The 15575-nt window shown below is 38.9% G+C and overlaps 1 protein-coding gene across 1 annotated transcript in view; it reads right to left on the bottom strand.

Annotated features, from left to right (window-relative positions):
- Positions 1-7790: 7790 nt before the first annotated feature.
- The window catches only part of VSTM4 (V-set and transmembrane domain containing 4), a 32844-nt gene continuing 25059 nt past the window's right edge, over positions 7791-15575 (bottom strand). The window contains exon 8 of the mRNA XM_069863201.1: positions 7791-7960. Within this exon, the coding sequence (XP_069719302.1) occupies positions 7835-7960 (126 nt within the window). The 3' untranslated portion in view covers positions 7791-7834. The remainder of the gene's footprint in view (positions 7961-15575) is intronic.

The raw sequence follows: 15575 nt of genomic DNA, 5'->3' as shown, positions 1-15575 counted from the left end.
CTGTGATTGTCACCATGTGCTACTGCTCCCAAGTCCTTTTCATATAAGGATCTCAAAGCTTGTAATAAGAGGGTATTGGTAAGATCATCTCATTCAGGATCACCTATGGCTGTCACAAGGGAAGTTATCCAAGAGCCATGTGAGCTAAAATAATTTACAGGAATATGCTTCTCTCTGCTTGAAGATGCAGCCTGTCATGCTTATCTCTAATCTTTTAGGAGGTATCCCAAGAAAGTTGAAAAACAAGCCCAGAAAAGCCCTGGACCTGATCCCAGATCTCTTGTCTTCTCCTGCTTGGTACTAAGCACCTCTGAGCTTTTTCCTTTACAGACAGGTCATCATCAAAGCTCTTCCCAAGTATCAGGAGGTTCCTGGACATTTGCCAAATGAAGTTTTTAAAAGGGGATTCCCCCTTGTTACCTGCACTGGAATGGAATGTCATGTGGAAACCTAGTAACCAGAATCAGGCAGCCTTCAGCAGTACATTGGAATCTTGGCTACCATGAGTGATATTTGCTTTAATGAGTACCAAGTAAATGGAGGTCTTGTGACTGGGACAGCTGGGTCTGTATTCAGTGATCACTTGATGTGTTTTACACTCAAGTGTTGCAACCCTAAGCATGTGGAGGCTTGTTGATGTAGGTTAGTCACTGAGGGAGCAAAAGTGAGAGTGCTGGCCAGAGCTGAGGGTGTGTCCCTGTGGTGGAAAGAACATTGTCAGCTCTTAATGATGGCGGAGTGATGTGGATGACTGCAACAGCAGCATGGGAACTTTCCCTGTTTCAGGTCAGAAATTGTCTCCTTGTTTAGTTTGCATAAGATGTCTAAAGACTTTGCTTCTCTCTTACATAGCTGTTCCCTGAAAGGAGAGACAACAAAAAGTCATGCTTCTATAGCTACTCCAGTTTTGGTGGGATGCTCAGCTGCGAAGGAGGGAAGCACAGGGATTAAGCTACTGGAATGTACAGTGAGAGTGATCTTTGGACCCTCCTGTGCTTAGCCCATTCCCCATGGTCTCCTGGCTCTGTGGCAGTCTCTAGTGGAGGGGTGGTTGCAAATTAAATCTGTTCTGCCAATATTTGTTATTTTACCTCCTTAGTTTACTGACAACACTGGACTAACCCAAATAAAATGCAGTCAAGGTGTAGTCATTTAAGTTCCCACCTTTGGCTGTCACAGTTTTAGACCCCCAGATCTGGTAAGCAAGCAAAAGGCATATCTTTATTGTGGCAGTAGGATCATGCATGTTGTAAACAAGGGATTCCAGTAGCATCATTGAAATAACCATAGTTGCTGCCAGACTATGAGATAATTTGGTTGGGAAGCTGACATCCTGATTTGCTCCAAAGCTTTCGTCTGCCTGGCAGGCAGGCCTCTGCCTGTAACATGGCATTTGTTGACTTTGGTTGTATAAGGACTCCGTTGCCAGCTTGCTGGGTGCAGCAGCCTGTGAGGTTCAGGGAAGGTGTCTGAAGCTCTGGGCAGTTCTTGGCTCTTCAAAGCCTGATTATGAGCTGAATATATACTCTGTATTTGGTCTGTATATTTACAGGCCCTTCAGTGCTGGGACCGTGATAAGTGGGAGGAAGCCCACTAGAAATCTACTCAAGCAGGTCTAATTGTACTAAACAGAACAGCTCAGTAGAGTGGAAAATAGTTCTAATATATCTACCCGAAGAAGATAATGACCTTTTAAATAACAGAAGCAATTTTATTTCAATACCGCAATTACTCTGAACTCTCAAATGTCAAAGTGCTGAGCACTTTCAAAATAACTTAATTTAGACATTTATAGCACTTAGACACTGCTAGTTTCTTATCTAACCTAATTATGGGTTGTACAGGAAATTGCAAAGGATCCCAATTAATGTTATTTTTTATAGTGATACATAGGAGTGGCCTTTGCCATTTGCCATCTTCATGTGCACAGTGATTTACTAATTTGGGGGTTTGAGGTAGTTCCCTAGCAAAGCAGAGTTTTTCTGTCCTCTGTTTGCTCTTTGAGAGCAAGCAAGGATGAAGTAGAGGTATAAGTGAGCATAGCTATGTTTGCTTGAAGGATTTGAGGGGCTATATGTTCCCACGAGAACAGAGTACTGATGCAAGGCAGGACCATTTAAGTCATAGGAATGCCGTATTGAATAAAAATTTGGCTGGCCCTCAATCTTTTTGATTCTCTCCGATCTGCATACTTAAGCGAGGGTTCTCCACTTACTTGTCTCCCACAGGACTAGTGCAGAGGAATGAGATTTGTAAAGCTGCTTAACTGGCTGCCTGAAAAATCCTTTCACAGACGAGGCCGAGCAGTTTCCCTTCTAGTTCCTATTTACAGCAAGAAGAATCAGAGGTGAAAGAATTAGTGTAGCACCACTGAGCAATATCCAGTGACTCCTTGTTTGCTTTTATGGCAAGGGGAGGATGCATGGCCAGTTACCATGTTTGAAACTGATAACTGTTGCCCATCCTTGTGTGGGTTTTTGTACAGTATATTTTATGTGATGTCCTGCTTCTGTGCTCTCCACCAATGTCAGGAGAGAACTATTAGCAGTCAGAGAAGTTCCTGGAAGCCTCCTCTTTCCTGGGCATAATCCAAAAGGATCAATGGCTTGTTTGTCAAAGAAAGATGTGGGTCTCTGGGTAGCTCCGTACTGTAACTGCTGTCAACTGTGCCCAAGATCATGCCAGCCCAGAACAGGAATGCAAAAGCTCCTAAAGGTGACCTTTTCTTGTGCAGCTCTATGTACAGAGCCCTAATGCACTGTTGCACTCTCGTTCAGTTCCTTATGATAAAATATTGCTGCAGACAAGACAGACAGATAGAATTTTAACATGGCTTAACAATTTAAATTAAATCCAGAGGGGAAGGTTTGAGTTTGACTCAACATCTTGCATTCAACAGGGGTACAAGGAATTGTCACACAGAGAGGTAGGAAGTCTCTTTAGCCGAAGTTTTTTCCCTAGCCAAGACCAGAACCCAAGTGAGCTTGCCTGGGGACTCTGCAGATGACCTTCTGCTTCCCTGGTGTGAGATGCAGGAGAGTTCCGGGTCCCGCACAGCAAAGAGAAATGCAATTCCAGTGACTAGCTGTGTTATGTACCAAAACAAAAACTTGAGCAGGTCTCAGCTTGAGACTCAAAAAGGGCTGCCAGAAAGTTTCTGACTGGGATTTTCAAAAACTAAAAAACCTCTTGTGGAGTTGGCAAATAATGTGGTAATGTTGGTGAGGTACAAGGGAGAATTAACACAATATGGTGCCAAGACAGGTAGGATTCCTGCCCTACCTATTGCTAAGCAGTCAGTAGACCACACTAGTTTAGCATTTAGCCTCTGAGAAGATATACTACAATATAAAACTGCTATGAAGCTTGCCGAAAGAGCTAGGGCTGCTAGGGAGAGCGATTGTGTGTTCTACATGTTGGAGTGTGTTTTGTGCTGGTATTTCAGCAGGCATTTTCTTCTGTGGGCTGTGCTCAGAATGGGGTATGGGAAGCCATATCAAAATCTAACCTAACCATTCCCCAAATTTCCAGGACTCTTTCCTCTGGAATAATTTGCTAATCTATTTCAGAGAAGCAGTGTTGGGAATAATTTGTTCTTTACAAGAGGAAAGCCTGACAGAATTGAGGTCGCTAATTCCCTTTTCCACTTTCCCTTCGATAGTCTTCAAATATGGAGAATACTGTTAAGAAGAAATGGAGGCATTTTGTATGTCTACTGGGGAAAAGGCAAAAAGATTTAGCCTATATACTAAGAAAAATTTTGAATTATTAGGGCTGTGGAAATGGATGGTGAGGACACTATGGAACCTTATTGCTGAAAGTTTCTAAGAGGAGGTTAGGCCAACCTCTACTGGTTTAAGTCAGGCTGAGTTGATCTAACCTTGAGATCAAGCTATAGACTAGCTGACGTCTCAAAACCTGTTTCATCTCCACTTTCTCTTTTTTCTGAGAGGAATAACACAATCTCAGAATCTTCTATTGACATGCAGTCTTTTGATCTACCCTGCCTCCCAATCAAGGAAGCAAAATGGATTCAAACCAGGTAGTGGAACAAAGCACACCAACTGAGTATATTCCAGCGTAGTGCAGGAAAATCCTAAGAGCAATTGTTATACAGTGGAATTTAGGATTTTTATGTTTTACACTGTCAGGTTAAACCGAAGCCAAAAATTATCTTTACACCTTGATATTACTCACCGGAATTGTGCTGGAAAAGTCCTTAAAGAGCAGAATTTGACCTACAAATCAAAAGTCATATGAGACCTTATCTGGTGTGAGTCCTGCTACGCCAGCAGAACCTGGCCAAACCCTGGCTAAGGACACAAGTTTACTGAACTTCTTAATGAAGAGAACCCCACAATTACGTTACAGTTATTCTAAAACAAATAATTTGCTTGTAATTACAGAGATAATGACATTCTGACCACACCTACCAATTAGAAAGTTGTAATAAAGAGTAATAAAACACCTTTTCCTTGGGCTGCAGAATCAACCCACACACTGCCTACAACACTAATATGATTTACTCCTATTTGCTGATGGAGGATCCTAGTAATAAAATTTAATGTGGAGGAACAAGGTGCATTTAACCAAAGCTGTAAACATCTCTAATTCTATTTAAAGCTATAGGGTGCTGTACAATAACATTTAACAATCTGATACTAAATTGGTGTGAAGCTAATGGAGCTGTATTTGTTAAAATTACAGCACTAGGCCATGTTTTACCAATGACAACAGGAGGAGTAACCAAAATAGTATGAGTCAGCAGACTCCAACTGATGCTTAATAAGGTATTAAGAGTCTTCATGGGAGCTCCTGTCATAAAAGAACAGTGGGCCACATTCAGCTCTGCTGCTGTTCTGCTGAAGCCAGAGGGAGTTAGGCCAGAGATTAATTCGGCTTTGCAGTGCCTCTTGGAAGGAGCTAAATCCAACTTATTCTGCATCTCTCCCACTAGAGCGTATTTTTCTTAATGAAATTTTCTTCTCTGTAGCTGAAATGAGTTGCTTTGACAGTTAAAGATGTACAATTAATTGCAAGGTAAAGGGTGATGTTTTTCTTTCTTCAGTGATATGATATGACATTATTAAATCTAGGTGCACACTGCATAAGAAGAGGCATAGGAAATGTCAGCTCTAGAAGATGGGTGTGCTTGTAAGCAGTATTTCCTTTCACTCAGCTGATCTATTGCCTTTCAGGATTCTGCTGTCATCTGAAGTCAGTCACAAGTGGAAAATGTTTTAAAATAATGGAATTTTGTGCAGAATGAAAAATTCAATTCTCATCTATTGGGATGAGTACCAAGCAAACACATCCTTGAATCATTCTCTAGCAAGTAATAAATCCTACACAGACTGAGAGAACTTCTCTCACCAAAAAAAGGTAATTTATTTAACTCAATTAATTACTATTTTGGGGAATTAGATATCAAGCATAAGCAAGAATATATAGACTATTAATACACAAAGAATGGTATTCATTAAAATACTGGGTGTAAACATACAGTAGAGGATTTTTCTGAACAATGGCCAGTTGTATGCAGAAGGAATGTTTATATACCAAACTTTAGAAAGGTTTCAGAACTAAGCAGTCAACTCATTAATATGTTAGGGTTTTATTTTTTATTCCAAAGGAATCGCTAGTAAGTTCCATACTTTTATAAGGCCTTCCTTACAGCTGTCTGCATAATAGTCAGTCAGACTCTGGCTGTTCTGAAATTTATCCCTGAATATATGATTGCTCTTGAGCACCAATTTTTATTTTGGTCAGTGAGTTAATTGCTGTTGTCTCTCAAAGTCCATTACCTTATCAGAGAAAAAGAAAAGATACCATGCCCTTTTGGTGGGTGATTAAACTCCTGAGATAATGAAAAGTTGAAACATTTTCTTGACAGCTGCCAAATACAAACATTAAAAATGCAAGTAATTACTAGCAAACCTATTGATAAAAGCTGGCCTTAGTTTGGAAAGAATTGTTTTGATGAGGTACTAGAATTGGAATTAGTACTGCGTATTATGAACAACCTCACAAACTTTTCTAAATTCTTTTTTTTATACAAGATACTTTTATCTAACATGGAAGCTGGTGACTGCATTTTATGTTTATACATCCTTGCTATACAGTAACAGATTATGTATGCTGTCTAATCTCTACTTCCATTCAAAAATGTTAAAAACCAGTTTATGCAGCCACTTTGATGAAATCCACCAAAAGGCAGTGATGTGCTCTTTCCCTTTGTCTCATGTCCCCAGCCCTGCATTGTCACCCTTGCCCTCCTCGCCTGTGCTCCCTCCCATACAGTAACAGGAATAAGGCCATGAATTCCTGTGATGATTCCAGCTCTGCTCTGTGCCATGATGAGAAGTTACCATATCACTAAAAATGTCTGACATGTAAAGGAGAAAGCAATTTGGATCACCTTGATCAGGATTTCAAAACCTAAGATCTGCGACTGTTACTCCAAAATCCACACTAAATACTGCTAAATGAGTGGCCTCTCAAGGGTCTCCCCCTCAGACCTGGAGAACACCTGGCACACACCAAGTATCAGATCTCCATGTCCTGATGGTGAGGTAAGGAGCCCTTACTTTTACTTCTGCAAGAACTCTGCAGTTACTCAAAGGCTAAAGCTTCATAAGGGCTGAAAGATGTGTACCCAGCTCTCCCTGAGCTTGAGTGGGATTTGGGCATTGGAGATTTAGGAGCTTGAAAACATCAGTCCAGCTGTTTTTCATGACTGAAATGCCTAGGATGCCACAGACTGGCCATTTTTCCATGAATAAGTGTATCAAAGGAAAAGGGAGAATGCTTTCTCAGTTATCAAGAGGAAGAGTGTTTTGTGCTTCCACATTAGGATCACTTCCCTATCTCCTAAACCCTGGTCATTCCAATGAAATAACTCCAAAGTAAGTAAGCAGAGCATTAATGGAATCTGCTCCATACTAAAGGAGAAGCTCTGAGATTTTTCCTCTATATCAGCAGCTCAGCAATGTAGCAAGGCCATAAGAGAAAACTCTCACAATTTTGGGAGCACCAATCTAGTTTAAAGCCAAAGGCAAGCACTATCAAGGTTTTCCTATTCCCAATCACAATTAAACAAACACCAAATCTTGGAAAACATTCCCAAGCTATAAATATTCTTCCTCAAATCACTGAGGTTTAACTACAAGTGTTTCCTTTGGATTATTTCGAAATTATTGACTTCAAGCACTTAAGAAGAACTTTGCTAGAAGTAACATTAAGACTTTAAAGACAATGTCATTTAGAAAGGGAATTTGAAAATACAGGAACCAAACCTTTTTGTAACTATTTCTGCAGGAGGAACAAAAACAGAAAAAATAATTTTAACTTTTCTTTTGCTGTAGAAAAAAGGCTCAGCTTTACTGTGTTAAAATTTTTCTGATGGGAAAAACAGCATTAAATTGACATATTTCCTGGTCAGTGGTTATTTGTCCTCAGAAGCAGGCTGATGTGCATGGATCCCGCCACTAGTCCTTCTGAAGCTTGCTAAGATGTTGATGTTTGCAGCTGGACTCGTCACATTAGCATCAAAGAAGAAATAATGTTTAGTAATGAAAATTCCCCATGTGGAACTTCAATACTTTTAAAATGGGGGGCTGAACACTAGGAAGTGTGTCTCTAGGATGTCACTTGTAGACCAGCTGGTTTTTCTATGATTACTTTCAACTACATTTTGTTTAAAAGCCTCATAGAAAAATAGAAGTGCATGAATGGAAATAAAAAAATATGGACATTCATACAATTTTTATAAATAAACAGCCCAGTAAGAATTAAATAGAACACGAACAAAGGACATTTATACAGGCATAAACTATTACATCTTGTTCTCTTCAAAGAGTATCTGTGCATAGACTGTCGTACTGGGAATGCCTTTGGCTTCCTGAATTGGCTTCATAAGTTCGAGTTCAGCATATGTTAAAGTCTCCTCTGTGATTTTCGGCTAGGAAACAGAACCAACAAATTACAGTTATAATATTGTTACCACTAAGAATAAAAGATGCCTTAAATTTTCTATAGAATGGGCTGTATGTCTTCTCTCACATGTGCTAATTTTACTATGCTGTTAATCAGTTTAGTCTGGATTTGAGTTAGTTCATAGGAGACGAAACAAAAAAAAATACTAAAAATAAGAAACAGGAAATAGTAGGAATTTCATGTTAATTTCCAATTTTACATGTTTCTCAAACAATGAACATTCAAATATGATAATTCAAATATGGCTAATTTTAAAAGCTTGTGACGGCAAAGTGTTCAGCCTCTTTACTACTAAATTTCCCAGTTTAATATTAGTTATTGCAGATTTCACAATTTGAAATATATATGCCAGATTTACTTTCCAGCTGTAAACCTTGGACCAGTTATATCTCTAACCATAGCCACTCAAAGTACCTCTCGTTATGTTCCTTAACAGAACCAAAAAACACATTGAACACATTAAAAATGCAGAAGGCAGCAAAACCGGATAGAATTTAGTTACTGTAATTTTAATGGGATTTTAACACTTTTGCCATGATATAGATGAGTTCAGAGTTTAGAACAAAGGCTATACCACCAAAGCTGTCTGATGTATTCTACTGGTTGACTTAAAACTATAAAACTTCACCAAGAGTGACATTATCAAGATACTGAACAAATTTCAGATGGGAGACAGGAGAGCTGCCTACGGCTACCGAGGACCTCATCCAGACTGAAAGCAGTGGCTTAGAGGAGGAAAGTCTTGTGTCCTTCTGACTGTGTTGGCTTATCATTTGGGAGTGAGTTGTTCATGTCAAATTCACATCAGAAAATGTAGCAACAAATAAAAGAGTTTCTGTGGAACTGTACATCAGGCCCCAGTACTTGAAATTTCAGTTCATCTGCATAAGAAAAATAGAGTTGGTGCACCATAGAATCATAGAATAACCAGGTTGGAAGAGACTCACAGGATCATCGAGTCCAACCATTCCTATCAAACACTAAACCATGCCCCTTAGCACCACGAAGAACGGTGAAATGCAAAGGCTCTGTGCAAGTGAAGAACTGGAGAATTAGTTCTTCTATCTTCTTGGGTATTGTGTTCTACCAGAATGTAACTGATGTCCGTAAGTTTAAGCTTAAAAAGCCTACAAAAAAAAGCCCCAAACTGAAAACATTTCAGCCACACAAACTTTTGCAATCACAATACCTTAGAGAAAAGGTTGCATCTCTGAGACCAAAAAATTTTTTGCCAGTTTTAAACTCCAAACTGACTCCAAGTTCATAAACCAAGATTTTCAATGCAGTACTTAAATGTTATAATGAAGAAACTTGACAATATTTTCCGGTGCCAAGAAGTTTCCTTTGTTTTATTTATTGCTATTTCTTTCTTTCTGATTAAACATGAATGATTCCTGTTTCCTTCAAATGTGTTTGACTAATTATTATATTGTCTTCTGGCTAAAAAGATAAACATCTAATATCCTCTGAAATCAGTCCCTGTGCTTCCCTGCTTCCTGTATTTTGCACTGCTGTGGAATCCTCTCATTTTGCCTTGACAGTTGCACACACTCTGGATTGCAGACTGTTTTCCTCTGGGTGGATCATTTTACATTTTTCTAGTAATAAATTAATCTTATTTCTCCTCTGCAGATCTGATCCTGAAATACTTTGTGCAGCTGCTGCTGCTGCAAGTGGTGTCATCAAAGTCAGTTGTTCTGTACATGTAAGTAAAGGCCACTTGCAGGGCTAACTGTCTGCAGGACTGTAATCTTTGCACTTGATTACTCACAATTCAAATGCTCCACTGTTGACTACACAGCAAATTTTCTGCTTTCATTGAATTCCCTGGTATAACGATGTAAAAGCACTTCCTGTGGTCTCAGCCTGATCTTGTATGTAACAGAAATAAAATCACACATTTGTTTTCTTTGCTCATGTGTTAGAACTGAACTGAACCACAATGTTTAGAAAGACATCTGTCCTATCCTGGCCTTGGCTTAAGAGTTAAAAAAAACTCTTAGTCAACTGCTCTGAAAATTATTTAATTTTTATATTACCCTTCTTTCTAGCCTGAGAGTAATAGTCTCAGTTTGTACGCATTTAAGTTGGTTTTGCCTTTTATGATATGTTAAAGACTCCCTCTGAGATTTCAATACTGTATGTGCCCATATCTTCAGTAGGTAGAACAGAAGCTAAATACAGGAGCTACATTGAGGCTGGAGATCACAATAACACCAGCAAATGTTGAAGATTTTATTCTCAGTGTATGATAGAATATCTAATCTCTGTTTGAAGGTATCAGGAGCTTTGCTGCCAGCTTCAGTGGGTGTCACCTCAGACACCCTCAACCCAGAATGATACGGTGCATTTGAAAAGCCTCCTAAAACTGAATCTGATAAAACTTTTCAAACACGTCAGTCACTGCCAGAGTAAAACTCTGCATTTCCTAAGACTGACCCAGTGCATCTTTTGAAGCAGAACTATTTCCATTGTTCTGTAGAAATCAGTTGCTCAGGGCACACTAAATCTGTATATGCTTTCCACTTTGCTGTTTAACTGCATTTTATGTTATGTTTCCATTTAGGAAATGCTGCATGTCCTAAAATAGTCACCCCAACGCCCAGCTCATGTAAATTTTAGAACTAAGATTTATGAAATCATATTGTCCAGGTGTTTTATTATATTATCCCAAAATTGCATTGTTTTTCAGTGTAGATTATCTCTTTATTCTTACTTTATTCTATTATGTTTGGATATGAAAAATAACGCCAGATTCCCCAAAACAGGTCATTGGGCAGTAGTGGCTGATGTGTTGCTTTCATACATTTTTATGATGTTCCTATAGTAAACATAATTTAATAAAGCCAAAACACACTAAATAAATAATTGCATCTAGAAAAGCAATAAAACCAAATAAAATTAGTACATTCATAAGTGGAAAAGGTACTTCAATTACTGCTACAAGCAACAGCACACCATAAAATGTGTAGAATAATTTCCCTTATGCATATTTCTAGTATGTAATAATTTGATTGAAAATATGAGGAAACACACAGGAGGTTCAAAATTGTGAAGGGTATACAGTTTTCAGCAAAGGATGCGTAATAACAGTGCATGGAAGCCAACACTACTTTAAAGTACCTATGGTAGCCAGGGTTTTATTCCATACGCTCTCCTGTACTTCATTTATCAACCACAGGTGTAATTTAATTTTGCTGGTTTGTTTGTCCAAACCCATTTTTTTTCAAACAGGCAGGGAAAGAAAACTGGTTCCACAATTTCATCTTTTGTTTGGACTGGATAGCGTTTTGGCAATGTCAACCTGGAACCTTGCCACAACCTCCTTTTTGGAACAATAGTGTGACTTTAGTCACTGATGTTATAGTTCAGACTGATAATAGGGCAGAAGAGGAAGAGACAAGGAATGACTCTCTGTCCATTCTGGCTCTTCATTTAGGAGTTCATTGAGATGTCTATGGCTACAATATTCTTTTGTGAAAAATTACATCATTGTTCTAAAATAATATTGAAATTCTTTCTTCAAATAGGATTCTGTTCCAAAGTGACGTTTCTAGATACAGTCTTTATCTTGTATGTCTGTTTTCTCATCTTGGGATCACATATTTTGCACTAATATAAACTAGGAAGAGCCATCACTTCCCAGCATATCTTCTGGCAAATGCAAAATGATTCCTCTTCCAAATTTCTTCCATATTAACTTTAGTTTATTCCAGTCACAGGGCTTCCTATAGGCAACTATTCAACAGTTCACTTATAGGAATTTTCCTTAATAAACAATCTGTGAAGTCTATCATGTGAATATTCAAAAGGAACTAAAATATATGTATACATAGTTTTGGTTTTATTTGGTTCGTCCAGTATAGAAATGTGTTAGAAATTCTCTACAAGAGTTGGGTTTTTAATGAAAATTACTCTGATTTTTATGTCATAATTACCAGGAATGTCAATTTTGCTCTTCTCAGCCTTAGCTGTTTCTTGGCAGCCTCAGGGATGTTTATACTGCGAACACTATCAGACTGAAAGTTTTAACTAAGACCACTTTTACCCAAATTTATAATTAGATATGAAGAAAACAAGCAAATAACAACCTCATAAATTTAACTTGTTTGGAAATACAAGTGATGCTAACTTGCATTTATGGATTGCTGCAATCTCACTGTTCCGTGACCACACCAGTTATCACGAAGACAAAATTAATTCAAATTTCTTATTTTAGAAATAAACATTCTCTTTATTCCAGTTTGCTATCAAAAATAAGCAGAAAAGGGCTCACTTCCCAGTTCACTTCAATATTTTAGTAACTACTGGTGCCGACATCTGCCTTAGAATTCAGTGTCTATATGAATGCATGTGATGGTAGTTTTTGTTTGGGATATGATGCAGAATGACTTTAACAAGGGACAGGGCAAGAAAATTATATTTACGGACCAAACTGAACTTTCATGCCTAAGTTTTCTGAATTTAATAAGCGTATGTCCAAAGTTCCAGTTAGAGCTTTGTAATATTTCTAGTAACTCTGATTTTCCTGAAAATGAACCCCCACCCTCACTGGCCTAACCTTGCCAATTATGCATGTTTGCTGTTTTGATCGCCAGAGTATAGCAAATTGCCTCCTCTGGAGTGGCTACAGTGTGCTATTAAGCACCAGGGGTTGACGGAGGAAATGCAAATGGAAAAGGTACAGAGTCAAAAGATAGTGGTGAAGTTTGTTTGATCCAGTCTCTAGGAATTGCACTTCTCTTCAGGTGGTTCCACAGCACACAGAAAGCCACTCTGCCCCAGTGCCATGAAGTAGCTCTTCCTTAGCAAGCACATGCTGGTACTACCATTTTCTTCTTTCTCTTGCAAAGGCCAGGCTCAGATCTTTGGCCTCTTCCCTTTCATATTTGAGAAACATCCTGTTTTGCAGTCACACTCAGTAAAGAGCTCCACAGGAAAAATGTGGATACTGTCCAGATGGCACAGCTCAGGAGCATCCTGTATCATGGCCTGAGCCCACTCAGTCAGAATATGTCTAGACAGCACTCTCCCGGCCAACTGGAAGGGCTTTGGTAACAGGGACAGATTGTTGCTTCTCTCTGCACGAATGCCCAGATGGAAGGAAACTGCAGACTGTGTGCAGCCTAAGAAAAAGAGGAAAAGGGGCTTGGCCCATCTTCTCTTCTGCACATCTCCTTTTCATAAGCATTTTTTTTTTTTTTTTCTGAAGCTGTGGGAGGAGATGGAGTGTGGCTGCCAGCTTGGCCATCTGGAGGGTCAACTATGGAGCTAAAGGCAAACGTGTGCTGAAGTGAAGATACGATGTTTGATAGACAGGCTGCAACTACCTTGTCTGGGTCATCAGGACTGAGCGAGACAGCATATGTTAGCAACGGGGTTACGCAGGATTTTGTGAAGTTAATAGTGAGAAAGCCCTCTTGTAGCTTCAGAGAGAAAAGCATTAGCCTTCAACAGTCATGTTTTTTAATGTATACAGGAAAACTGCTCTCTCTAGATTCTTTGGTCTTTCTTGTGCTGAAATGAATAGCAGTCCTCAGGGGCCTTACACTCAAACCCTTGAACCTCAGTGGGATGGTTCCCTCATCAAGGTAGTAACTTAAGCCAGTAGTCAGAAAGAGGTTTTCCTTTTTTCTCTTTAGAGCTTTGTATGTTTACCAATGTCAGCGTCTTGACTGCAAGTATAAAGCCAGAGATTCCCCTGGAAGAGAGGAACTTAAAAAATTACTTCTGCAGACCTTCATGAAAAACTGAAGCTAGATCTGCAAGAGAAGTTATCCCATAGAAATGCAACTGCTTCCCACTAAGAGCACTGAAATATCAAGGGAGCCATTGTCTTGTCAGTGCCAAAGATAAGAATAGAAAATTGGAAAACACGGGGAGTAGGAAGCATGACTTTAGTGATATTACCAGTTAAAAAGGACCGTTTCTTTCCACTAAGATGCCTATTTTTCACTCCCTAAAAGACGACTGATCTCTGAGAACAATGTCTACATCAATATCTCTCTTTCAGCATTGCATCTAAATTTTGCTCTTGAATCCCATACAAATTATGATAACAAAGTCAGGGACTAAAATTATTTACTAAGTACCATTGTGACTTTATTTTAAAGAAACAAACTCACAAATATAGAGCACACAGTGACTATAAGGGGTGAACCAGTCCATCTTTCTTCATTAATACATGGCAAAGGTCTCTACAGCCTGTTTTAACAAATTTGGGGGAAAAGTTCTTCACCTTTGCTAATATTTTATTCCTTTTACAGTTGTAGAATTATTTCTAGACTCTAAACAAAACTAACTGCTGGAAATCTGGCTGATGACTTCTTATCCTTTAAAAAGGCCCAAGGAAATAATTAAAGGTTTTCAGTTTTCTGGTGACACTTGTATTTCTCCAACTGTGTTGTCACACAAAAATAATTTGCTGTGGGATTTTGTAAATACGTAAATGTTGACACAAGTCCAGCAAGAGATTTTATGTATTTATACAAACTATTCCTTCTTGAGGGTAAAGATAGCAACGTGTCATCTGAATGTGAAAGCAGGCATAGCTCAGTGATTTTGAATATGTTGTGTTCCGAGAGTCAACCTGCATGTGTGAATTATATTCATGTAGAAATGTTCCTACAGATATCTCACATCCTAAAGAAAGACTGTGAAAAAAAAGATTATTCATCTCACAGAGAGGGAAATGATGTGGACTACATGGAAGTATTCAAGAATCATAGGGAGCTGTGGAAAAAAATTTTCACCACTTCTTTTATATGTCATATATGTTACTTGAAGTCTGTGGGCATCAATAATGCCTTGAGAAATTCAGAACTTAAAACATCATTACATGTTGTGGAGGAGACAGCTCTTCTAAAAGAGGGTGACAGAGCTTTTAATTTAAAACCATCCAGAAAAAAAGGAAGACCTGATTGTCCCCAGATCCAGAATCCACAAATTACTGAACAGATGTATTTCACTTTCTTGCTCAATCTAAAGGAAAGGGCCAGTAGGTTAAGACAAATGAGGAACTCTACTAGTGCAAAAAACTGACCAGACTACCTTTCCTAGGCAGATTGATGCATATGATGTAAGACGGGTTTTAATGATGCAGTGCTTGAGAGATGAAAAAGAAGACAGGAAAAAAAAAATCACCCCCATCTATCACGTACAAGCTTGCAATGGGTAAATTTTGTCCCAGGTTGTTGTGAGTTGGAGGATAGCAGGCTGGAGAGCAGTTTAGAATGCACAAATTCCCCAGCAAGCAAAAAACCAAAAGCAGCTCTTCACATTTCACAGCCCTCTTAAGTGGCAATCAGACTGCAGAAAACTTGCTCTTACATCTAGACCCCTTTCCCAAAACGTCACTGGTCCTGATAGACAGTGTAGCTGGTTGGTTTGTTGTACAATTGGAAACGCACTCCTGAAACCTAGAAGTCAAAAAGATTTTTCATGTGAAGGAATCTTAAGCTTCTGGGCAAATTTAGGAACACCTGTCTTCATTGCTTGATTCAAGAGTATACACCCATACAGACCACCAAACATGAATTTGCTGAGTGCATGCAGGTAATGAGACCAAGTCATAGCCTTCT

Source organism: Phaenicophaeus curvirostris, chromosome 9 (genome assembly GCF_032191515.1).
Source record: "Phaenicophaeus curvirostris isolate KB17595 chromosome 9, BPBGC_Pcur_1.0, whole genome shotgun sequence".
Classification (NCBI taxonomy): domain Eukaryota; kingdom Metazoa; phylum Chordata; class Aves; order Cuculiformes; family Cuculidae; genus Phaenicophaeus; species Phaenicophaeus curvirostris.
The sequence above is the reverse complement of the archived record's forward strand: the minus strand, read 5'-3'. Positions and strand labels throughout refer to the sequence as shown.